This window comes from Typopeltis vanoorti, chromosome 20 (genome assembly GCF_054136105.1).
Source record: "Typopeltis vanoorti isolate ZY-2024b chromosome 20, IOZ_Tvanoo_1.0, whole genome shotgun sequence".
Classification (NCBI taxonomy): domain Eukaryota; kingdom Metazoa; phylum Arthropoda; class Arachnida; order Uropygi; family Thelyphonidae; genus Typopeltis; species Typopeltis vanoorti.
In genome coordinates, this window is record NC_143568.1 from 58,892,265 (window position 1) to 58,918,952 (window position 26,688).

Here is a 26,688-nt window from a genome sequence, read left to right on the forward strand (position 1 = left end):
TTAGTGCTTTGTGCAACAAGGGAAATACTTTTTTCCCTCAGAGGATTGCAATTGATGCAACAGCATTGTAACAAGTTTACAGCATTTCCTGGGGAATATGTAGAATAATGTGTAAGTTACATGGTTCTACCTCAATTACTTCATGGTGATTAACACAACATTTTAGCCCCCCCCCTTGTAGCATTTACCTGCATAGATTCTAAATCTACGCATATCACTTGAGTTTATGCACATAGTTTGTTTTAAACATATGAACGTAGTTTGTTTTAAAGATACATCGCTCTCTTGCGTTAGTGCTTCCTTGAGATTGGCTGCTCTGGCCCTTGGTTCCACTGAGGAACCAAGGGCCAGAGCAGCCAATTTCGGCTATAAAACTGTAAGAGAGCGACGTGTCGTGCAATCAGCGTCCAGGAGGAGATTAACTTGTTATTAGTGTTCTGACGTAGAATATCTTAGCTTGTTTTTGTGTTAACACGTTTCGCATACGCGTAAAACAATTTCATGATCGAAGTTCCAACATTGATTTTTAAGTTGATACTATGTTTCTCTAAGTTGCATAAAGGAGCGTTACTAAGCCTCTGATATGCAGTCAGTGGAATGCGCTAATGATAAGGTGAGATTCATCCTTTAGTTAGAAAAATCTTGGAGTGGTTCGGATCCTGTTGGGACGGAGAATCCTTATATAAGGACATTTCAGCTTGGAAGGAATTAGTCGGATATGTAGACAGCGATATTTATGTTTTTCACTACGATAGGTTAATAGTGGAATAGTTTCAGAACATTTGTGGAGTACTCTCCCACGATCCAGGATACAGCCTCACCATGCTACAATCACTGATACCTACTTTATCTTCTGATAATAAAACCATAATGAATAATACATTTAAAAAATATTTTTACTAGAATGAAACATTTTTTTCACTCAGGTCAGAGACCATGAGAGCATTATCACTTTAATTTTCCATTAACACTGAAGTATCTCATTCAGTTACTTTCCTTTCACACCCATGTTTTATATTCTAATGTTGTATTTCTTTGTATTTCTTATGCGTTTAATATATCCGTCTTCACTAAGTCATAAACCATGCACTAGATAGATAACCAATTTTTTTTTTATCGTTTAATTTCAGATCTTTAAACTCAAATGATCACATGACGTCAGTTGGATGCACAGTTTGATTTAAAATATTATTCGAATCCAATTCAGTATAAATAAAGACCTCTCTGTAATGTGTTATTATTGTTATTCTTCTTCTTATTATTAAAACCTCCATGGAGTCAAAAGGCTCATCGCGGGAGGTCCCATTATTATACACACAGTTCATCATACCGCGCCTTGAATATGTTCACTGTCTCCGCGCTCACCGCACTCTCGGGCATGCATTCCAATCACTCACCACTCTCCATGCAAAACCAAAACTGCTCCTGACCCCCTTTCTTACACTCTCCTTATACAGCTTCCAGGGATGACTTCTTGTTCTCTCACTATCTTCACCCATTCTATGCCAAACCTTCCTGACATTAATCAGGTAATAACCTATTAACATGTGTCGATCACATTCACTCTCCTCCTTCTATCCACCAATTTCTTCATATTCCATTCTCTCAATCTGTCTTCATACCAAATACTCCAAAGACCATAAACCACCTTAGTCAATCGTCTCTGGACCTTTTCCAACACATCTGCATCTTTTTGAAAACCAGATGACCAAAGCTTTAAAAATATCTTTGTAAATTACCTTTGTATAACTTCGATATATTTCAGAACTAGAATATAGCGAGAAAATTAACTATTCATTTTCACAAAGTAATTGAATCTATCTGAAAATGTAGCTCATAGGAATACAAATACACAGTGCGCATTATTTTCCTAAAGTGTGGATGTGTTTTTTTCGTAATTCGTTTTTTTTTTTTTTTGCTTCTCTGGCTGGCTGTTGGCAGAATAATACCTACCAATTATTAACTAAATGAAACTTAAATAACGAAGAAATACGCTACTGACAGCGATTTTTCAGCACGCCTCGTTCCATTTTGGTGTAGACAGGATGACTATTCAAAAACATCCGGAGGAGTATTCTTTGTAAGGAAACTACTAATAGCATCAAAGTGGAAACTCGTGTAAGGCATCCAACAACATCTCCTGAAGTTGCCAGCCGGAAAATAAGGTGGCGACTTAAGACAGTCGTGAATTAGCTGTAAGCATAGTTTTCTCTTTCTTCCACATAAACATTCCATACGTTTATTTGGACGAATGTTAACAAGCATTCAGAGATAACGCACATCTTTTAACTCACAAAAAAGAATAGATTAAATAGCGCTATTTATTTAATTCATTAAGCTGAGCATATTTCGCTGGTTTCAAACCAACATTATCGAAAAATAAAAGCACTTGTTACAGAAACCTTGGGGCTGCAAGGTTACTAGTAAATACAGTCAGATCGTAATGGAAAAAGGGAGAGCCATAGCATCAGTCCTCTAGAACGGTGTGTGTGTGTGTGTGTGTGTGCACGCGCGTGCGTGTGTGTTATTTATTTTATATTTTAAGACAAAGATTTAGTAAAATAGCGGTATCCCAAATTTAGGTAAATCAGCCATACCTAGAAATTAGGGAAGTGCTCCATCTTCATCAGCAATGAATCCATTAGCAAAGCCGGTCTGATCTTGTAGAATCCGGCCTACAGACCATTATTAAACAGCTTCATGTTGTAGGTTTTCAGAAATTGACTCAATCATACTCTTCTGTCTTCTGACATAACACGATAACATGTCATGCAATTAAGCCTAATATCCAGGAATTTTTGTAAAACGCACCTTAACCTATTGTTACTAACCTTTCTCTCTACATTTTTCCAATTCCGACTATTTCTTCTTCTTGTTCTTCTTTCATAGACGGAAAAGCACTCTAATGGGGAATACATTTTGTGTCGTCGCATATACAGCTGGATACAATATTGTGGGTCATTTCCAAATCGGCTTACTGATATATATAAGGATTACAGAAATTAGTGAAAATGATCAGGAGGATCTCACATACAAGTCAGAAAAGTCATTTATATAGCTCAGAATAACTTACATGTGGTCTAATTGCTTTAAACGTTTTCTTGCAGAATATTTTGGACCAACTTAATAGAGGCATGTATCCACTTTGAGGGGGTTAATCCGAGCATCATGTATACTCCCTCAATATGCTGCATACATTTGCATACATTTTAATGTATATGTATATATATATATATATATAAAATGTATATATGAATATGACAAAACTGAAACTTAATAACAACCAATCTCTATCTGTAAGTCAGATCAGCCAAGTCGTTAGCTTATCCATTTTCTGCAACCAGCAGACTGCAGGTTCGCCACTGTAGGCATGGATATTTGTGAATGATTTAGGTGGAAGGTGAATTTCATTGCCCAATGTGAGACTATTACTCTGTTTATTCGAAGACTGAACTTATCTGGAAGAGTTCCATGTTTGATCTTTAGAGTAGCATTCCATATTATGTAATCCTTGAAATTTTTAGAGGATACTCAAACTTATTCTATTTAAAAAAGGAATCAAAATTTCAAAATTAAAAATGATATGTGATTCTGTTGCAAGAACTGCAATGAAAGTACTGTTGTATTTGATATTTGTTCTGTGGATTATGCAGTAATTATTAAACGTTGTAATCGTTGATATCAGCAACATAGAAGTAAACTTTATTTTCAGCTCGATATCATCTCTTCTTCTTATTATTATTAAGAGAGACCTCCAGGGATCAGAGACTTATTGAGGGAGGCCACATAATACACTCACCAGCTATCATACTTATTCTTGAATTCATTCACACTGCTTGCACTCAAAACATCCAATGGCAATCCATTCCAATCACGCACTCTCTGAGAGAAAAATCTAACCCTCATCCCTTGGAACAAACGACCTTCGTTCTCAGAATCCAAGGATGCCCTCTCGTCCTTTCCCCACCCTCCATAAATTACGAAAAATTCCATCAACTGAAATCCTGTATGACCCTTTCAGAAGGTTGTAAGTCTTAATGATATCACCCCTCTTTCTCCTGTTTGCTAGTGTCTGCAGTATACAAATTCTCAATCTGTCTTCGTAATCAATATTCCACAATCCTGAAATCATTTTAAACACTCACCTTTGTACTCTCTCTCTCTCTCTCTCTCTCTCTCTCCCCAATATATCAGAATCACAACGAAGAAACCAGAAGACAAGACCCGCGCACAATAGTTCAAGTAAGGTCGTATCAAGGCCTTGTAAAGAGGCAAAATGACATCCTTATCTTTACATACGAACGTTCGTTTCAGCATTGCAATTATCTTTTGAGTTGTCTGTGTGATATTTTCCTACTCAGATTTTACTTTCCGTACAACAGTTGTGACTATTCTAGTCTACTGCTTATAATTTTCATAACAGACACCATTCTTATTCAAATGATATTCCTTGCACATCATCCGTTTCTTAGGAATCTCTTGCTTAGTAAGATTGCACATCAATTTGACTCCTACCCTATTTATTCTTCGAACTCTCGGAACACATTCTGATATCGCATCATTTAAGTATTGTTTAAATGCTTTCCATGCACTGTTGATATTCTTTCCATCCAGCACCTGATCCCATTAAACTGAACTCAGTATACTCCTCAGTTGGTCATAATTTCCTGCTTTGTAGTTCAGCATGTAACCTTTTCTGAATGAAACATTCATAAAATTATCATTTCCCAAGTGAGTACCGCATGTCACGGTCACCAACCGGAGGCAGAATAGTTACGTCTTTAACTGAAACGTCCTCTGACACTATAATCAAATCTAACACTCTTTGACTTCGAGTTCTTTCTGTTTGAGGAAGTTGTCCGACAAATTCCTTCCTGATTCTAATAGCCAGGTCTCACTGATGCCGACAATCTGAGGTCGCAACAAACTCTACCCCTTTATTTCTGATTCGTGTACAGACATAATAGTGTGATAGCATTCGTGTACAGACATAATAATCTACCTGAATGTTCTTTTGTATACTTACTTTTGGTTAATTTCATAATGCGAGAACCTTCCCAAGTGGTTTGCAGGCCATCACAAGTGGCATCAGCCGACTCAGAAAGGTGGTAAGTGACTTTGTCGAATTGCTGAGTGTATACCTGAAACATGAAAAATTTGATTGGTTAATCAGCGGTAGAAGTAATACGTTATAATTCAATAAAAATTCCGAATATCTCATATTTTTTAAACTTTTTTTAATTCATTCGTTCACAAGCAACATTTCTAGAAGATTTATCAGAGTGTAATCTGTTGCATGTAAAATAAATGCAACAGAACAGATAGAAACTCATTTAATCTGTTTTGCATTTATTTGAAATTTCATAAATCATTCTGTGCATAAACTTAAATCACGATTTCACTCAAGCACTAAAAGATGTCTCTCCGTTCTTTCTCCCTTAAATATTCCATCGACACAATGATATATTTTAGTCGCATACTGCTGCGATACTCACAAAGCATCGGTAGAAATGTTCATCTTCCAACTGCATCGCGTTGCTTTTTTTCGGCCGCATCTTTCCGACCAGGTAATGCGATGATCCTTCTTTCCACTGGGCGAGACACGTCAGCTCCTCCACTGCAATGAAAAGAAAAATGCGCCGTTTTATACAATAAATGAAATCTGTACTCGAGGTGGGGACGATCCCGGATGTAATGATCCTAAATATATTCTCAGAAGACATCAAGGAAATAATACGAAGCTCGCATGCTGTTTAGGAAGATGACACTGTGAGTGCTACAACATGTTATTTTGATGGAAAGCTGTGGAATTCGAATGAACCAAGAATCCTCATGTGGGTGTTAAAGTACCACCTCTTATGTAATAAATGCATTTATAGAAATGGGTTGAAGGATAACAAAATTTTTCTATCCCTTCTAAATGGCTAAATAGATGGAAACAAATGGAAAATAGAAAATGGCAGATTAGTTAGCATTAGAATTGGACCATACAATACTTCAAAAAAAAAAAAAAAACGTTAAATCTTTATTTATAAAAATGAAATGCGAGAAATGCATTAGAATGCAAATGGCATATTGATATGCTAATATATTTACTACTGTATTGCTTTACAGTGTTTTACAACACAGACAACAGAATTCTTCTGCTACTCAAATATTCTTAAAAATCTTAGAAAGAGTGTGTGCACTCTTTCTGAATCGGCACCGGAACTGAATGCTGAACCGGAACTGGCAGAGTAATCAATACTAAATTAGTTACTAAAAATGAAGATATTTAATTTCGGATTCGAAAATTATATTTTTTCCCTTAAGTTTTCTTGCCACTTCACTGTTCTTCTTGGTCATTTCGTACGTTCTGTGAAAATTCGTCGAAAGCCGTTCGTCGAAAGACAGGTTGCTGCATAGCAATTAATCGAACGACAATTTAACGAATAACAATTCATCTAAGAAGCAATTTATCGAATGAACAATTTGTCAAACGACAGTTCATTTCAAATGTAATTGATCGAAAAAATAATTTACCGATAAGTTTTTGATGAATTCTTTCATAATTCATCGAAAGATGAATATTTTGGATAACCTATTGTTTTCAAGTGTTTGGTAAGAATACCTAACGTCACTTCCCTACATATAAACAACAAAAGGTTCAAATACCAAATCGAAGTAAAATTCATCCCATATAACTGTTGTGATCATTGAGATGTTATCATTATTTTGTTGCTTTGGAGAACATTAGCTTACCTGCAACTTCATTGTGTAGATAGTGATTTATATCTTGACAATAAAGTTCGTTCTGCCTAATGTTTTCGAAACAATAGTGATCAGATTAAAATCAAAACTTACAAATTTTAATATAGATCTTAACTATAAAATTTCATTAAATTTCATCCAGCCAGAGCGCAATTATTAATATCATGTCGAAACTTCTTTAACAAATTTTCTAATAAAAGTGATCCGGTTGGAACTAAAACTGAATCATACCGGATTCTTGTGCATTTTACAAATTCCGACGTCTGCGCGTATTACACTGTCAGAAACTTATTGCAGTATAAAATGTCAGCTTGTTACCCATTTGTAGTCCCCACATATAGTTGAACGGAAAACTAGAACTATTCGACAAATTTTTGTAAAAGGTTCAAATACCAAATCGGAGTAAAATTCATTCCATATAACTATTCTATGTGCGGACGTCACACATTAATACTACTATTACTACTAATCATAATAATGGAGCCTCCGTAGTTTAGTTAGTATAAATAAATAAATAAATAAATAAATTCCCTGTGATGATGCAGCGCTCCCCCTTTTTACGGGAGTTCACGGTACCATCTAGTCACCCCCCCAAAATTTTATCCGGGCTTCGGAATCGGCATAGGCTGACGAATCAGACCTATAGCTGGGTCAGTATTCCTGACTGTAATCCGTGTGTGTTCTCGGACCGGTTTGTCTGCTTGCGGGATGAAAATACCCCCGTTAAACTGGCGGAAAAACCATGCTGTCCACGCCCAAGTCCGGCTAACTTGGCTATGGCTGAAGAAGATCCTTCAGCTTCTCACGTCTCCGACGGGAATCGAACCTGGGACACTCCTTCCCCAGGCATATGGTTGCGAAACGCAAAGCCACTAGGCTAACCGCGCGGACTTCCGTTAGTATAAAGAAAACCAATTAGTTAGAATAATCTGAGTTCGAATCTCGTACATGACGCGAGGAATTTTATCAGTCCTCTTCACCTGAAGGTTAGTTATCCGATCTCATATGGAGAATGCACAGTTTTACTCCCGAAAACTCCGGCGTTTCATCCAGCAAACCTGTCCCTATGAACACACATAAAACACTTTCTGGAAAAGGAAGACAATTGGAAGCCATCTTGTTCTCGAATTATTCCCTAGTAAAATAGCATTGCTACCCCACGAATCATTCGGATGAGAAGAAAGGAGAAGGGGAATAATAATTATTATAATAATTAAGATATCTTTACAAAATCTTTTCCAGATTGTGTAAAACACACATAAAATACACAAACCGCATATTGACTGAAAGGAATATCCCCCCAAAATTGCCATATATGTCTACATAATATATATAAAGGGAATATCATGCTAACCTTCAATTACATCACAAGTTAATCTATTAAAAACTGCAGTTCTTTTTGATAAATACACTTCGCATGTTTTATAGTTAATTTTTCGATGAACCGCTCACGGCGAATTGTGATTTTTCGTTGAATTGTTGGTTTTTGACGAATTGCTTTTCGATAAATTGTGTTTCAATTAATTGCAGTTCGATTAATTGATTTTTCGAGGAACGAACTGTATTTCAATTAATTGTTTTTTTTCGATTAATTGCCTTTCGGTAATTTGTCGCTGGATAAATTGTCATTCGATGAATTGTTTTCGGTGAGTTTTCTGGGTACCATTGCGTACTACCATTATGGTTGTTTATTTTTGATGAACAGGAAAATTCAAGAATAAAGCCCTCTTCTACATACTCAGACTGCAAATTTTCTATGATATGTTGAACAACGTTTGCTAATTAGCACTGCCATATTCTTAATTAACATTTATTTAACAAGACTAGCACTTAAGTGAGGAGGTTATATATACTAAAACAGATAGAGAGAGATTTAATTCTCAGTCATCGTGATCACACACACACACACACACACACACACACACACACACACACACACACACACACACACACACACACACACACACACACACACACACACACACACACACACACACACACACACACACACACACACACTTCCTAGTTTCCGTGTTTTTTCTGTTTAATGTCTAACTTGTGATAGGAGTTGATTTTATTTAGATAAATAATCATATTTAATTGAAAATTAAACAATTAAAACGATTTTTAAAGTTAAAGAACATCGTTTTACAATAAAAATGTACGAATAAATCATTTTGAACAATTTATTTACCGTTATATTTATATCGTAGAAAAAAAAATAGAGGTTTATAAAAATTAGTATTACGACTGGCGTACTGTAAGCTACTTTTAAATGTATGGTAAAGTTTAACTGTTTATTTTTCTCAAATGACATCATAAAACAAAAAAGATTATATAACAAAGCCTTATTCATATAATTATATAAATACAAGTCCACGAGTAAGCTAAGCCCAACCAGACATGATGAAGAGAAATTAAAGAAAACATCATTTCACATCATGAAAGTTCCACAACGACAATGAGAAAGGGCCAATATTAAAAAATAAAAAAAAATAAAAAATAGAGATTCAGTATGTTAGTAGGAACGTAAGAATTTACTATTCTGACAAATTAATGTTTAACTTTGTATCATTAAATGCTAATAAAAACTTTTTAATTATTTTCTTTTTAAATTTATATCTGACATTAGAAAAAGAAATGCAATTATGGACATCAATGTTAGGAATTCAGGTGCTCTCGCGATTCTTTGAATACAGAAAATTAGGAATAGAAATCCAAAAACTTCAGAGCAGTTTGTAAATGGAGAAACAACTAATTAAGCAACCCTGTGATGACAACTTTGTTGTATTAAATAAATGCAAAAGAGGAAATTATATATATATATATATATATATGTTAAAGATACCAAGCTATTTTAAACCTGGTTTTACTCCATTTCCCAAGTAAGCAAACAGACAAACAAGTCAAGTTTGCGCCTGCACGTAATGCAAGTCTAGCTAACCCTGCAGGTAGTGCAAGACCAAGGTAACTCATGGTAAAAGTAGAATAAGCTCTGATCACTAATCTTAATATTTACCCATAATGCAAAGCACATCTCTTGGAGGAGATGTATGATGCTTTGTATTAAAGGCAAGGGGCCACTACCCAGCCCGGTTTCGACCTTTATTGAGGTCTCATCAGTGGGAGCCAGGCTAGAAATATCAAGATTTTAGTAATGCAGAGCTTATAAGTATTTTACCAGAACAAGTTACCATAAGGTGTTTTAACCTCATTAAATAAAATTCTCAGGAGGAGATATAAATGTAGAAAGTATTTTTACCTTGGGTATATAAATGTTAAAGATACCAAGCCTTTAATACAAAGCATCAAAATTTGTATTATACTGCACCACTCTATGTTTGCAATCACACAATTATTATGAAGGAATCAATCATTAAATATCACAACAGCAATGTGAACTTACTACAGGCCGAAATTTTCTTACTTATACATAGGGTTTACTGCAAGATTCGTATTTTAATGAGCGGTGCAATTAAACTGAAATTAGGCAAGCACAAGAATCAAGTTAAACAAGATATTTAATTCTCTCACAAAATTATTCTTAATAAGAAACAAGAACTCTATTAAGATTAATAGATTCACATCTATTAATCTTAATAGATTCACATCTCACGACCTTCCTACACTCTCTCCCTTTTCCTTCTCGTTCTTTCTTCCTCTCTCATAAATCCTCTCTCTTTTTCCCGCCCAAACTTGTTTTTCTCCGCTCTTTCAGTTTACAACGAAATTCCCACGTGATCGTTGTACAGTTCCCAACGCTAAGGCACGCGCTATCTCAAAATAACTTAATTTTCTGACAGCAGCCAATCAAATCGCATTAGCAGAGTTCCTTAGAAATATTTTCACTTTCAGTAACAACAAATAAAATGCATATATTAGAGATCGCTTAGGATAGATTTACAAGTTAATATATTGAATTTATATAAGATAAATAACTAAAAAAAATAAATTACAATTATTATTATTTCAATGAACAAATAACAGTAAGTGTTTAAATTACAATTTACTTAGGAGCAAACTTAGCTCAGGGAATGCAATTCATGTTAAATCATGAATGAAGTATTAATAATTATAAAATTCTTCACTTACAATTTAACAATATATATATAATGTATGTATGAGCTCGCGCTTTATCTATTCAATTGTTTTTATCTCTTCAACTATTCTCCTTCATTGAGCGCTTTTTTATGGTCATTACTTCGGATCCAGACAATCAGATTTTATATCATTAGTATGATCTTTGAAATCTTTTGCGCAATGTTTTAGTATTTATTGCATACTTTGATGGCTTTTTTATCTTCTTGAGATCACCGTTCAGGGTTCAATTTTATTTGTTTCAAACTCTTTAATTTTATCAGCAATGATATTTGCATACATTTCTGCGCTTCACATGGCAATACGCATGTTTATCGTGTTCAGAAATAATGTTGGAAATTTTGAATTAAATTATGCATATCCTCATGCTGGAATGTTACTAATATCGGATATTCTATGCTCACAGTACACTGGTGTCCAAAAGCTAATGACAAAATAGAGTTTAACCTACTGTATATATGAAACAATTTTTATGACTACAGCCAAATGTGGACATAATTTTATTGTCAGCATACTAATAAATTATATTACACAAATATGTATAAATGTCGTACACAAAAAAAAATTCCAATGAGTTTTTGCCAAAATTTACAAATTTGCTAAGGACGTAGTTAAGGAATTAATGCACAGTGCTTGCATAAAATTATGCGGAGAGACATTTCAGTATGGATTATGTGCACCCAGAACTGCGATGCAGCTATCGCAACGTCGCACAATGCTCAGCACCAAGTAATTCAGGAGTTCTTGAAGCAAACTAGCCTACTTCTCCTTCAGAGCAAGAATAAAACCTTGTTTGTTTTCTGCATGGAAATTTCGAGCAGCAGTAGATCTCCCTATTACGCCCCAAACCTCTTCTATGGGGTAGAGATCTGGGGAGCGTGCTGGCCACCCGATTCGATTAATATCATCGGTTTCCAGAATTATCTCCACTGCCTGTGTACGATGTGGTGCGATATTATCATCCATGAAAATGAATTCTTCGCAATATTCAAATAATTGAATACGACGTTAAAGAACTTCGTTGCAATATCGCTCACCAGTCATAGTCCCTTTTTCCAGCACTTGTAGATTTGTGTGTTCATTAAGCATGATGCCTCCCGACAACATGACCCCAGCACCGCCGTATCTATCCCTTTAAATAATATTATCGCGATGGTAAGCAGGACCACTTTCACGCCCGTCTAGAATCGGAGGAAAGACTAAAATGACCCTCATAAGTAAAGAGTACATTAGCCCACTGGTGTCCTGACCAATTTTTACGGATACCACATCACTGAAAACATGCTCTACGATGAGCTGTGGATAAAAGGACGCAGACTACAGGCCTTCGGGAATATAGGCCTACTTGTTTCAGACATCATGCTACAGATTGTCGAGATATCCACACACCTGACCTGTTCGTCGATTACATTTTGTTTTTATAACCGAAAATCTGCCTTCATTCTCCGTGGTAGAGCGAGGGTAACCTCTTAGCAAACTTCTGGAACACTTTCCATTGGTTTGAAACGCTGTCTAGAGCTTGGATACAATGCTATGTGAGATTTCAAACCCTCTAGCAATATGAGTTCTGCTGCCTTCTTCAAGCTTTTCAGTAATTCTAATCCGCGTAAAATAATCTGGATGGTATCTTTGACGTATTACAAGACATTCGAGTTTGCAACTTGATTCTTTCACCAAAAGAGCTTCCTTCAAATATCTCGCTTCGCGCAGTCTTTTATCTTGTTGAGTGGCACCAACGGAATGCGTACCCGCTTTCTACTCAAAATCGTTAGTCATACAAATTACCACAAGCTTATTTGTCTGAATTTTCGGTTGTAATCGTCAGAAATAGTGCTCACCCTTAGTTTTTGACACCAGCGAAATATAAACTAACGTTTTTGTGGGTAGTATTAGTTCAATTCCTTTCTCTTCGTATACTGTATTTTAATACTTTCTGAGTTATTGAAATTAACAGCTTCGCCGTACTACTCTATACAGTAAGTATTATTTTCAAATATTAAATGCATTTTCTAATAGTAATATATATAACGAGTGTAATGGCAAAGAAAACTTTATCTTTCATTTTTTATCATCCATTTCTCCATTTTGTCTCAAAATTCAACTAGTTTCATAAGTTGCAAAATTGTCTTCATATTTTGTTTTACGCAAGTTGTTCTTTCTCTAAGTACTCAAATAATTTTCCTTAATTATTTACTATTGTTGATAACAATGAACTCTAAAAGCATAAATTTCAGTCTCATCCGTTTTGCGTTTCAAATTTGCGTATTTTTTCTACGTTTCATTCAATAAGTTGGATTCCATCTCATCTGAAAATTGTAATTGAAATATATTTGAATAAAGATTCAACGTACTGAATACATTCCTCATAGAAGTATATTGAATGAGTACTTGATCTAGTAATTACTGAACAGCCAACAGTTTAAAAGTTAACTAAACAATTCATCAAACATATAGGATATTACGATTGGATCTTATTTTATGATTTCGTGCTGTAAGGGGAATGCGTTGCCAGTTTTACCTTACCACTGCTCTCCGTGGGTGAATTGTCTGGACAGGCCTGAAACCAAAAGAGAAGACGATAATCTTCTGTGCATGCATCAACAGTAGACTGTGGATATTTACATTCTCCGTGCCCTCTGGTGTAGGTTAACATGAAGGGACCTTTGAAAGGACAACTGACGGGGGTGGCGTTCACTGAAAAATATAAACACATCTAAGACAGAAGACTGAGAGCGAGAGAGAGACAGGATTACTTGAGATAAATTTTATTTAACCAGTTTAAGTTTAGTAATTTAATTCTAGATGAGAAAGAGCTCTAATAATAATAATAATAATAATAATAATAAAAATAATAATAATAATAATAATAATAATAATAATAATAATAATAATAATCCTTCCAAGGCTGTGCAAGAAGGTTGTTGCAATTCAATAGATTTTTTAAGCAGATCTTGGAATTTCAATTTCTTTATTTCCTTTGCCAGATGTTCCAGACTTCAAATGGCTGAATTTTTTTCTAAAGTTTTTAAACGTAGTTTAGAATTAAAAATTAGAGAATTTATTAGATTTCCAGAACTTCTAATATAATTCCTTTTATCATTATATAATAATCCTTTTTAACATAATTAATTGCTGTTTTCAATTAAATATTAATCATTTTAAATAACTCCTAATATTTTTTTAATAAATAGATAAATACTTTATTTGACTTTTCTTTAAGTAAAGGTAGAAAGACATGTTTGTCGTTGTTCCGTCTTTGAAATAGCTGTTAATCAAATACGCAGAATTAAAGAGAATTAAATTAACTCAATTAAATATTAATCGGTCTTTTTGATGATGTTTCTTTAAAGTTCAGGTCTTTGTTGTTCCCTAGAATTTTAGATATCAACTTACGCTGGAAGTGGATTTTTTATGTCACTTCTACCCACGAAAAAAGTTGTAATTCTGTAATACATTTAGCGCAATTGAGTGGAATAGAGATTTTTCCCTATTTGTATTAACTTTTTATATTTTTATTTATTTTTACATTGTCCATAAATCCTGTTCTAGCGAAGAAACGTGGAACCTTTTCAAACTATTTCAGGCCTTCAATAAGGAGGGAGGTGGTCTCATACCGGAAGATGACATTTTCGCGGAATCACTGACATCTATGTTTGTGGCGGATTCCTGTCTGCAGTCTTCTAAGTTAAACAATCGGTCAAGCAGGAGGAGTTTTTGTTAACAGTGAAACAGTAGCTTGAACCTGGAGGAAAGATTTGTTGTTAACAGTGAAACAGTAGCTTGATCCTGAATAAAAGATTTGTTGTTAACAGCAAACAGTAGGTTGCTCCAGAACGAAAGATTTTGTTGTTAACAATGAAACAGTAGCTTGATCCTGAATGGAAGGTTTTTTGGATAATCCCATCGGAGAAGATTATTTATGCCATTTTAAACGCCAGTGTGAATAGACTGAAGGTTTCCATCTTTGCTTTTTGCTTTCCAAATTAAAGCTAAAACTTTTTACATTTCATATATAGGTTGCCGTTTCTAGAAAAAACAACATATATAAGGAGATTGTTTTTAAGAAGTGTCAAATTCTCACTTGAATAAACAGGAAGTAATTCAAAACTTCAATCTGGCGCGTTTTTATTGCGTATGGATGGTAGCATTGTACGTGTTTTTACATGAATATCTATAGAAACTGCATATTACAGAAAGAAAGTGTGATAACCGATAAGAAGTGTAATGAATCACTAACGTAACGGGGATAAAAGGAGAGAGAGAGAGAGAGAGAGAGAGAGAGAGAGAGAGAGAGAGAGAGAGAGAGAGAGAGATCATTAATCAAACTAATTGCTTTTCTTGTACATGTCAAGAATTTTAGGAAGCTTTTAGAAGCACCACCCAAAATGTGTTTGCATTCTGTCATCGAACACAGCGATGATATCAGTTGAAAATTAAGAAATGACTAGAATAAAAGTTAGATTCGGATTACTAAATTATAAGATAGCTCTTACGTTGTGAGAGATCATTCTTAGAAGGCTATTTGTTATATGCGAACAAAAAATTCCCGTTGTTCTAAGAAGTGGGATTCTATTGAAGTGATTTCCTATTTTATGTTGGCATTATGAAAAGATAGCCACAAAATTACTGAAGGTACAGTTGGAATACATAATCTTCTGCTAATGAATTTCATTCTTTGTCAATAAACGAATGTTGTATCAATCGATATTTTGACCGGAAATGCGTTAAAGAAATTTCAAATTTATAACAACTTTTTGATTTGCTCTTTAATATGACAGAACGTCGCATACGCTAATCAGTGATTAGAAACTAATTATGAGCGTTTCACTTAGACTTCAGTTTAGGGCCTTCAGGCCCTAAGTTGAAGCCTAATTTTTTTGTGTTTCATTTATGCATGTAATAGAATACGTATGTCCAAATTCTTCTGTATTTAAAGAAATTAAATACAGAAGAATTTTGATTCTTCTGTATTTAAAGAAAAACCTTAAACCTCGCTAAAAATTAAAACTGCTGAATTTGAACCAGAGTAGATTAATAATAATAATAATAATAATTTATTTTTATTATTTTTTTTTAATAAGTGAGTTTGTTATGATATCTATTATAGGGAGAGTCAATTGTATTTTTACTACTACTATTACTACTACTACTAATAATGATGTCAATCATATAATTGGTTCTAACTTTAATAATAATAATACATTATATGTTTCCGCGCGGTTAGCCTAGTGGCTATGCGCTTCGCACCCATATGCCTGGGGAAGGAGTGTCCAGGTTCGATTCTCGTCGATGATGTGAGAAGCTGAAGGAACTTCCTCAGCCATAGCCAAGTTAGTCGGCCTTGGGCATGGACAGTAGGGATTTTTCCCCAGTTTATCCTGGGATTTTTCATCCCGCAAAGCAGGGCAAACTGGCCTTGAGAACTCAACAGCACTGCGGACATAGGATACAACAGGACGTAGGGCTGACCACCTCATCCTGTGAACGGTTTGAGGTCCGATGATTATCCAACCCTCAACACCGCAAGGTAAAAGAGAATAAAAGGAAAATGGGATGAGATGAAATACATTATATGTACATAATGATGATTATTTAAATTTCGAGTGTTGCATGGATATCTATTTCCATTATTTTGTGGAGGTGGGAAGTAAAATGTGGAACTGCAGTTTCTTCGCCTAGAAGTTAAAATAACTTACGCTGGGCGAGTCATAGCAACTATGCCATATAGGGAATGCTTCTTCTTCTTCTTCTTCTTCTTTTCTAGCTTCATTCCAGCTCAAGTGGGACCGCTGAAGCAGATCAACCTCCTCCATTCAGTTCTGTATGAGGGATATTCTTCCCTCATAAGATATTCTTTTGTCCGATAGCTTCATCTCATTCAAGTTTCTTCCCATATAGTCTCCGTCAGGCTGCATAACATACCCAAACCACCTCAGCCTTAATTCCCTAATCTTCCCAGATACTTGGGTTACTTTATTATCCACTAGATTAGTAAGTGTTTGATCTTATCCAGTCTTTCCAATTTCAAGTCTCGGCATTCTCATTTCACGTACGTCCATTCTCTTGTACCATCCCAGGTCGTCTGTCAGGTCTCATTGCTATACATCAGTGCTGGTCTTACTACCCTTACTTAGATCTTATCTTTTAACTTGCTAAACATTATTTTCTATCACACAAGGTACCTGAAGCCCTTTTCCAGTTTATCCACCCTGATTGGATACTCCTATTGAGTTCTGATTCTGGGTATCCAACACTTCAGACAGATGATGTAATTTCATATAAACCGATATAGCTTGATATAACAAGAAACATTTAGTAACCACATGATAACTGCAATGTTTAGCATTATACTTGTATTAACAAATAATATTGACAAATTCGTTAGATCATTTTTATTACGCGTTTATTTTTATTTATTTATTTATTATATACGCTGTTTACTATCATGCACCTTGCTGGTTGATCGAGTGACCAGCCTCTCAGCTCCCCAGTCGAGAAGATGTGGATTCAAATTCCACTATAGCAATCAGGAGGTAGATGATTTCCATCCTTCTGAGTGAGATCATCAACTTATTTATTTATTGGCGACTTGAAGTGGCTTTATAAAGCAAAGATTTAGTTCCCCAATTATCTAACCCGACTATTCATTCTACTAAAGTGAATCACGGATTTACGAAGTGTGATTGGAATCATATAAAAATATAGATCTAAATAGCATTCTGTTATTCTACAAAATGCACAGTGATTACTATCTACCTCTAATTAAGCTAAATAATTATAAGAAATGTAGTTTTGTAGCAACTGCATTCCTCTTCTTACCTCTAAACATGGAGTAGAGATGAGCGTCAACTGTTAGCCTGTAGCAGGCTTGTTCCAGTGTTCGATACTCATCACAGTACGCTGAAAAATGGACAAACATTATATTACACAATCTTGAAATATTAAAGTATTGTCTTAGGGTTGTTTAATGTTCAGGAGTTTAAAAATGAGTTAATTAATGATAATCACTATTAGATCGGAAATGGAAAAATACTTACTTTCTCTGTATTGCAGGACGTTGGGATGCTTTTCATATATCACCACACAACGATAGCACTTTACCTTACTGGAATAGCAAACAAATTGGTTGAATTAGAGTTCTCTGTGCGGAGTAATTCTGATGATTATGCTACGAAAAATCGCCTAATTATACAGAAGTATTTTAGGTTGTTGATTATGAATATAATCAGGAAAACCGGGTCAAATTTTCATCCTCTTTATAGTGTAGCTTAGCGGATGATCTCCTTAGACGCATTCATCAGTGAAGCACATAAAAATGATTTTTCACTACATTACAGTTAAAGGAATGATTTATTCTTTCCAACTTTAATAGCGACACAATTGTGCCAGCTGCTCGTGTCGAACTTGTTCAACAATGGTTTTATTGTTAGGAGCATCGCAGCCGTCTTGTCAGTAAGTTATCAATTTCATCCATGCATGAAAGAAAGAGATGAAACTTTTTTCGAGAATAAATATGTCAGAGAAGACCATAATGTAGATTTCACAAAGAAAGAATTCTTTTTCCCATTTTCTGTGCTGCTGTTGGTTACAAAACATGAAAATTATCACGAACGCCACCTATGTATACGAGAAGTGAAGAAGTGGAATAGAATATTCAGTAGAGCGTGGTGGAATGCAGAAAATATAGTAGAATTTGTAACACTGTACCCGGATGTTGAAAGTATTGCGCTTTCTTTCTTTGGTGTCCTTACCATATATCTCTCCTACAGAGAAAAGAAGGATGAGAGAAAGAAATGTGAGAGGGTTGAAAAATTCTTTCATGCAATTCAGAAAGGCTCACATGCCAACCAACGTGGTGAATGAATAGAAAAATACTTTCACTTTCTTTTAGTGAGATTTTCTTTGCATTTTTTTAAGATTCGGATCTCAAGTACGAACCCGTAGAATTCCGCCAAAGACTCTTGTGTGTGTGTGTGGGGGGGGGGGGGGTAAATACTGGCGCGTCATATTGGGAGATATCGTGGAGGGGATAAAATCTTCGTTTAAGAGGACTGCATACGTCAATATGTCCGAATGACAGCTGGTCAAATGTCATCACTTATTACTTATTGGATTTCTTTATTCTCATCACTTGATAGCCAGTTACAAATGAATGTATAAAAAAGTTAATTTAAAAAGGTCATACCGTCCCTCATCTCATAAGAAACTTCTTTTAACCAATACTAAATATCGTTTGTGTCATTAATTTTGTCTACCTCTATTTTTCTGCACACGTAAAGTCGGTTCGGTGTTGCGGACATTGCTTTTGAAGCCAATGGAGGGATATTTATGCTTCTTATTGAGTTTATTATGTCTAGAGCTGATCATGGCTATCGAGTTTGTTTCTATCTGGCATGGGCAAGCGAATTTTTAAGACATAGAAAACTTAAGAGAATCGACTGTAGAACTCACACTATTTCAAACAACACAGTGGGCCACCAGATGGACCCCGTTGTTCGCCATATCGCCTGTTCCTAATTCTGCTCTCCGTGTGCCAGTTAAAATCAGTAATATTAGATGGCCAGCAATTTTGCGATTGCCTAATGGAGGCACGTGGGCCAATAATTTTGTCATAGAAAATTTTGGGGGATTAAGTCACTGATATTTGCTTGTTTGTTAAAATTCTTTGAATTTCTTATATTAAATATATTTCTTATATTAAATTTGAAAAGAAACAACGACTGATGTTTAAATTAAATCATTATAATTTTTATTAATTTGATATCTTATTTACACACGGTGTCTAAATGTAAATCATGTAAATCAAACGCAAACCTTTTTCTAATATCGAGTACTTTGCGTAAAGAAGGAAAAATGTGTTGCTAATTATTACAAGATGTTTGTCAAACCATGATATTATTAATAGTCTTATTTATTCGCGAGGTATAAATTAGACATCAGTAATTTACTATGCAAGGAAGTATTTCTTAAATGTTTATATTATTATTATTTTTAGTTTTATTTGAAGATGTCGAAAATCATTATACTTTTGATTATTTGGATAGGTACCGTGAGAGTTTCAATGATTAGTATTCTCCTACATATAAGAAAGCAACTATCATCATAGATACGTTTCTTTCTATCTCAGTTCTCTGCATCACTTATCAATACCGAGATTCCTTGTCATACAAGCCTAGCGAAAATATTTTTTTCATGGGAAAAATTGGTATGAAATAGAACGCTTTGCATCTTAACGGAAATATGAGATGCGATATGTGCGTCTAGAAATTATTTTATCGTGAATTTTTGATATATTTCTTTCCAGTTACATTTACTATCACTGTAGCGCAACCAAATCATAACAGGGGTGAAGCAAATAGGAATAGCATTATATAAATTTCTCTTCTGCGAGCAAAAGATAATATCATATCACCGATTAATAATAATAATGGTATTAATTGTTAACATTTCACCTCATAGGTTTTCTTTGGTGCATGCAGTTCTTATGGTCCAATGATCACTTTGAATTAATAAGAATTTTCTTGTGCAGGGAAGAGTTTATTTCTGCAGATTTATATTTTCTGAATAAACGCTTGTTGATTTTTTTTCATAAGAAATATCTAGCGGTTGATGTGTTGAATACTTTGACTTCACTTTTCAATACTATTCAGCATCAGTATTCAATACGAGTACAACGATGAAGCACGGTGCTGCATTAGCTCATCACTCCTGGTTCAAAAAACCCAAAACAAAAAAAAAACTTGACGAAGTTTCCTTAGAAACATCTAAGCCGCCTGCCGCCAATTCCGACAGAGTTTATATCATAATCCTATAACAAATGGGTTTCGGGTCAGAAGTACGCAGAACTGTCAAGAGCTTCCTTTACTAGCAGGAAAAATATCTTCACTTATGTCTCTTCATAAATCACTTGCGAGAAAGAAATGCAAGAATTTCGCTCAATTAGAATGTCTGTCTAATCATCAGAGATATTCATCATAGAAATACTGATAATAAGAGGGGGGAATGCATTGAGGTCATAGAACACGAGTTTCAATATCATGAAATACTATTATTTTGCGAACAGCTTCTAGAGAAAATTTCTCTACATGAATGAATAGTATTTTATAAGTGAATTGTTTTGATTTTTTTTATCAATTGCATGTAGAGCTCGAGCTTTTTTTCGCCTTTTTATTTTTTGTTATTCAAGTCAAAACTCTATTTTGATATTTTATATTAAGTCATTCATATTAACATAAATCTTACATTACCCTAGAAACCGTAGGAATGTGTTTATAATTTACAAAACTTATAATCAGAATTTTTAATTTACGACATTAGAGGACTGATACATTTCTGATGTGTGGTTTTATAATTTGCACGTCATAGTTAATGTAATACTAAATAATCCTAAAGACAGGGAATAACTTAAACGACATAATTTGCTTCCGTTGCAATATTAGAAACCAATCAATAGAAATGATAAAAAACATAAATAGTTATGTACTTTGTAAGTCAGTTTATTTTAAAAAGAAATCAAAAATAAAATCGAAATATTTTTGTTTTAAAAAATGTAAAACCATCTTAAATGTAGAAATGATAAAAAATGTAAAAACATTTTCAAAACTAATACGTTTTCTTACACGCATATATTTACATGGGATGCACGCAGTTGAAATAATCATCAGAATGATGAAAGCGGACTTACCTGTCTTCAATGAGGAATAGGTCACCGTCAGAGTCAAGGCATTCTCCTTTGATTGAAACGCTCTTCCTGTCTATAGTTATTGGGGTCATAATCCCTTTCTGGAACCATGTACCGGACCATTTTTCTGGAAATCGACAACTGGTATGTACTGTAAAGAAAGAAACACTATAATATTATTGCGTTTCATTATGCGTACATCTTTAGAATAAAAATAGTGAGCTTGAACTTTAGTAGAACGTAGGCTGAGTGCTAATCAAAACCTTCGCTCTAGAGATCAAACATGGAACTTTTTTTCGAAATCAGTTCAGACCTTCAGTAAGCACGGATGCTCTCAAACCAGTGATGAAATTTATTTACATATAATAAGATAAAATAGGTTAAATGTTTCTTCGCGAATTAATATTTGATTTTGCAACAAAAAATGATCAGTAGTTTTCAGTGATGCTCGTGGATATAAGACGTGGGTTTGAATGCGTTAACTGAAGGTGAGTTAACCAGTCTCAGGCGGAGTTAAGGGTTTCCCCCCCCCAGAAACGCGTTTTGTTTTTTTAATCCGCAACTTTTAATAGGCATAAACGACACGCATATACACACACGTAGAAGACTAGCAGAATAAGGAATAATCAACCTATTCTGTCTTTTATTTGGTTTCCTAATGTCTGCATGATACGGCGTGGGTCCATGCTCAGCGTAAACCAGATCAGAGAACAGAACACAAACTTCAGAGAAACAATGGAAGAACACAGTGATTCAAAGCTATAATATTGTTGGTTGAAACCATTAATCCACATGATAAGATTCCGTATACATTATTCATTAGTCATTTCTTTACAGTTGCAGTTTGTTTCTTGTATTTATCAGGTTGATATTTTTTAAGTAGCTTCGAAAGGTATCCTTTTAGTATAATAATTAAACAATGAAACAATAACATAAAATGTCTCTCAGATATGTAAAAAGTCCCTGCCTTTTTTTTATATGCAAAGATTTTTTAACTATACCTGAAGAAAGTTTAAGACTATATGGACGTGGTATTATATCTGCGTATGTTCTTCTCGATGGTTAGTCTGTTTTAACAGAAGAAGAATCCTGGCACCTCCTTATGAAACCTTGCTTTTTATAAACGCAAGGTTTCATAAGGAGGGTTCGCCTTCCATTTAGGAAGTTCGCCTTCCTAAATGGAAGGCGAAAATCGGTTCGCCTTCCTAAATGGAATTCTAACCAATTTTCCTCCCGACAAAAAGAGGAAATACTTCATCGTCATCACAATTGTGATAGCAAGGTCGAAGATGCTGTTATGTGTGAAGAATGTACAGTAAACGTAAAAGCCTAAACATTGTACCTTTATAATAAAAGCGTGAGAACTTTATTTCGAAGTAAAGTTTAATGAACAAGATAACTACTAAGTTCCTCGCGAGTGTGTTTCAGAAATTGTGATAGATGTCATCCAGTATGGCCCAAGGTACGCACTCCTTTTTTTATATTTTCTGCATGGCAAGTTGCAAATAGAGAGCTGGCTCTTTATTTTTATTTGACAACATATCTGAATTTCTGAGCATAATAATCGAAGTGTTCGACACATAATACTAATTTAATGTCAACCATCGCATTTGGACTAAACAACAATAACCAGAAACACTTAATTGGAAAGACAATCCCTAACCTTCTATTTTCTATGTATTGTATCTACGCATGCAAACATTGATCCCTCTCTCTATATATCAATTATTCATTCTAATATAGAATTTTATAGAAACAACAAGCCTAGGTTCGAAATGAAGTCAAACAGTAGATTGACTTCAGTAACTTCTTATTATTTTCCAAATCTCATGTTCTGATATTATGCAAGGATAACTGAATGATCTTTCTTAATAGAGCACAGTGACCTTGATAAATAGCGAATGTTCACAGATTCGACACATGAGACCGAAAGGCAATACCGCTGCAGAATGAAATGCTTCTTTTTCCCTAAAAATATGAAGGAATATTTGGAACATTAGTTCTAAATATTCCTGCATACGTGTGTGAGTGAATAAGATACAGCACTTAATCTAGGAAGTGCAAAGGAATTACATCAAATACTCGTGTGTGTGTATGTGTGTGTGTGTGCGCGCGTACGCGCGCGCAAGTAAAATATAGAGCCAAGCGGAAATCAATCGTTATGTTGTTCAAAGAATGGCTTTTAAGACAAACTTGTCTTAGAAGTAAAATATAGGAAAAAAAAAACTCTTCGTGAGGCCGCATAGAAAAAAAACATTTTCTTTACTATCGCTTCAGATCATTTGGGAAAGCATAAAAATTCTTAAAGAAATGAACCAGAAAGAACAAGAATTCATTTACTGGAGGAACAAGTTTCCAAGATTATTCATTTGCTTGAAAGGGAAATGGAATCGCAGAAAAAGTGATTGAAAAAATGTTCGGTAAAAATGATTTCTTATTTTTACAAAATGGATTTTTTACTATTTTCTTTAGAGAAGCTGTAAAGATGAGCTCCATTGTCGGTATACTTTCTAAGATATGAATTATTAGAAAATGAAACGATGGTCCAAAAGCGACTTGACACAATACCGAAGAGTAGTCAGTGGCAATGCCAGGAATTTATTGCTCGCCATTATCACTGTCTGTTTCCCCGTGCTCTTCTGCAGTTACTTTGAGAAGAAATGACAACCGCAGAAAGGCTATTTGTGTTGGCCTTTCTCCCTTGCAATTTTGGAAGGAAGCTAACTTGGTATTGCCAAAATAAGCGAAGCTTCCTAAGGGATCAGTGGGTTCTGTCGTAGGTTTACAGCACAAGAAAAGTCTTATCGTACCACGAGAAATATTACGCTATCCTTTATAACGTTTCAAGAAAAAACTAACTTACTACCACTTTCAGGTGACGACTTCTATATCAGGTCTTAACTACTCCCGGCTTCCTTGCGAAGATATTTTAGTTGTTCATTCTTTGTCTTGTTGTGGCGAGCAGGGGAGGAGGCACTGCACCAACACTGCTTTTTTCTGTTATATTTTTTGTGACTTTTTGGTAGAAAGAAAGGTTTATTTTTCTCCCAATCAGGTGACACTTGTTTATTGATGAAATGAAACTAAAACTTTTAATTTTAAAGGCGGTGGGATTATCATTTACTTCGCACTAGAAAAACAAACGACTGTTGCTATGGTTGTAATTATTTCTAATCCTTTTACCATCAACTAACCTGTTTTCAATCTGGCTGTTGAACTTCATTTGTATAATTCCAGACAACACGTCAAAACCAGTTTTATTTTAAAATTAGTAACTACTTAAATCTTAGTCTAATGTGAAACGTATATTCAAAGATTCTTTCTTAATTTAAATTAAATTTTAAAAATTTAATTAAAATTTATTTCTAGCGAGAAAAAAAAAAGTTTTGAGCTTTTTATCCCTATCGACTGAAAAAAAATGAAGAAATCGCTCTCTGTCTCTCTCTTTGGAAAATTCTATTTATATGTTTAAGAAGCACATAAAAGGAGCATCTCACTCTCTCTATCTCTAAACTAAGTTTTAGTTTACAATTTTACAAGATAGTTATTAAGATGTTATGTTAAAGCTCCTTGATAATGTTCATGTTGCATAAACGAAAATAAATATTGTTTTATTTTTAATAATGTTATGTCCGCGCGGTTATCCCAGTGGCTGTGCGCTTCGCAACCATATGCCTGGGGAAGGAGTATCCCAGGTTCGATTCCCTCGAAAACGTGAGGAATTTGAGGATCTTCCTCAGGCATAGCCAAGTTAGCCGGTCTTGGGCCCTGGCAGTAGGGCTTTTTCCGCCAGTTTATCTGGCGTTTTTCATCCCGCAAGCAGGAAAACTGTGAACATATAGATCTACAGCCATAAATACTTACCCCCCCCCCATGAGAGCGCTCAACTCTTCCCAATAGGGACGGGGGAGAAAAAGGGAGGAAACTCCACGAATAAATAAATAAAAGTAATGTTATCTGTTTTAACACGTAAAGATCATATATAAAACACAAACCACTATCAAAAACATCGAATGTACAATCTCACTAAGCTCAAAATAGTTTCATATGAAACAAATCCACTGAACACTAGCGTAGGTACTGATTACAAGCACAAGAACTGCATTTGTTGCCCTCTGAGCTCCCCTTCTGCGACTGAAAGTAGCAAATACGTTTTTCAGATTTTTGCTAAGGGTCCTCCACTTTCTCAAAAAAAACGTATTTTGTCGCTGTCATAAATACTCCAGAGGATGCTTTGAAACTGCGCTTCGACCTAATTTCAGAGATCGAAATGTCGATGTTGTGACAAATAAAATGATAAATTCCGTTCAGCAGTTAGGAAAACTTGGAGAAACTCCAAATGTTCCGTCGAATGGTTGGTAATCAGACATTCGACAGAATGTCTGAGTGACATTGTTAGCTCCATAAAGGACGAAATCTCTGGTGGACGGTGAGCTCAACAGTCTTTCAAAGACTCGCTGTAGGAACAGTGACAAGTTCTGGAAGCAAACCGTACTCGGACAATGAATATCACTGTAGGTCATGGTTTGCATCAAGAAGTTCGTTGTTTGCGAACAAGGAGTTCATTCCCGAAGGTACATCTGTAAATGAGGAACGATGCCTCTGTGTTACGTCATATACGAGACGTACTATTCCCAAAACGGCATAAAGGAACTTCGAGTTCCTGTATGTTTGTACTATAATGTTTGCACATTTCCTGCATTCCTTTATAACGAATTATTCCTTAGAGACACTTATTCTGTTCCTCATCTCCGTGGTCAGTAATGCTGAACGGATTGTTTTCCATTTTCCTTCAAAACAAGTAACACCCCCCCTTTCCAAGATCTCTACTCCCACTTGCAGAAGTGTATTACAGCGAAGAAAACTATTTCGGCGTAAGGACCGCTTCCTCCCTATATATATATATAATGTTAAAAAAAGATTCCAATCCAGGAATTTTTACTGCACTATGGAAATAACGATTCATAATGATACAAATGCATCAGTTTTCAAAACATCGAACAGACTCAATGTGTAAAAACAGCTTCCGATATGTATTTTGAGTGCTACCACCACCATTTCTTGTTTCCAGTAGTGCACACCAATTTCTTTCACTTCACGCTGTGTGCACTAGTAGCTAGCTAACCATTTGCCGATAAATTTCTGAGATTCTTGAGTTA

General features: G+C 34.9%; 1 protein-coding gene across 1 annotated transcript in view; it reads right to left on the reverse strand.

Moving 5' to 3' along the window:
* LOC150095469 (uncharacterized) overlaps positions 1-26,688 on the reverse strand; it is a 142,556-nt gene that overhangs the window by 50,552 nt on the left and 65,316 nt on the right. The window contains exons 2-7 of the mRNA XM_090410684.1: positions 21,533-21,680; positions 17,886-17,953; positions 17,668-17,748; positions 13,372-13,542; positions 5,496-5,617; positions 5,027-5,141 (exon numbers count right to left, since the gene is read on the reverse strand). Of these exons, the coding sequence (XP_090266810.1) occupies positions 5,027-5,141; positions 5,496-5,617; positions 13,372-13,542; positions 17,668-17,748; positions 17,886-17,953; positions 21,533-21,680 (705 nt within the window). The remainder of the gene's footprint in view (positions 1-5,026; positions 5,142-5,495; positions 5,618-13,371; positions 13,543-17,667; positions 17,749-17,885; positions 17,954-21,532; positions 21,681-26,688) is intronic.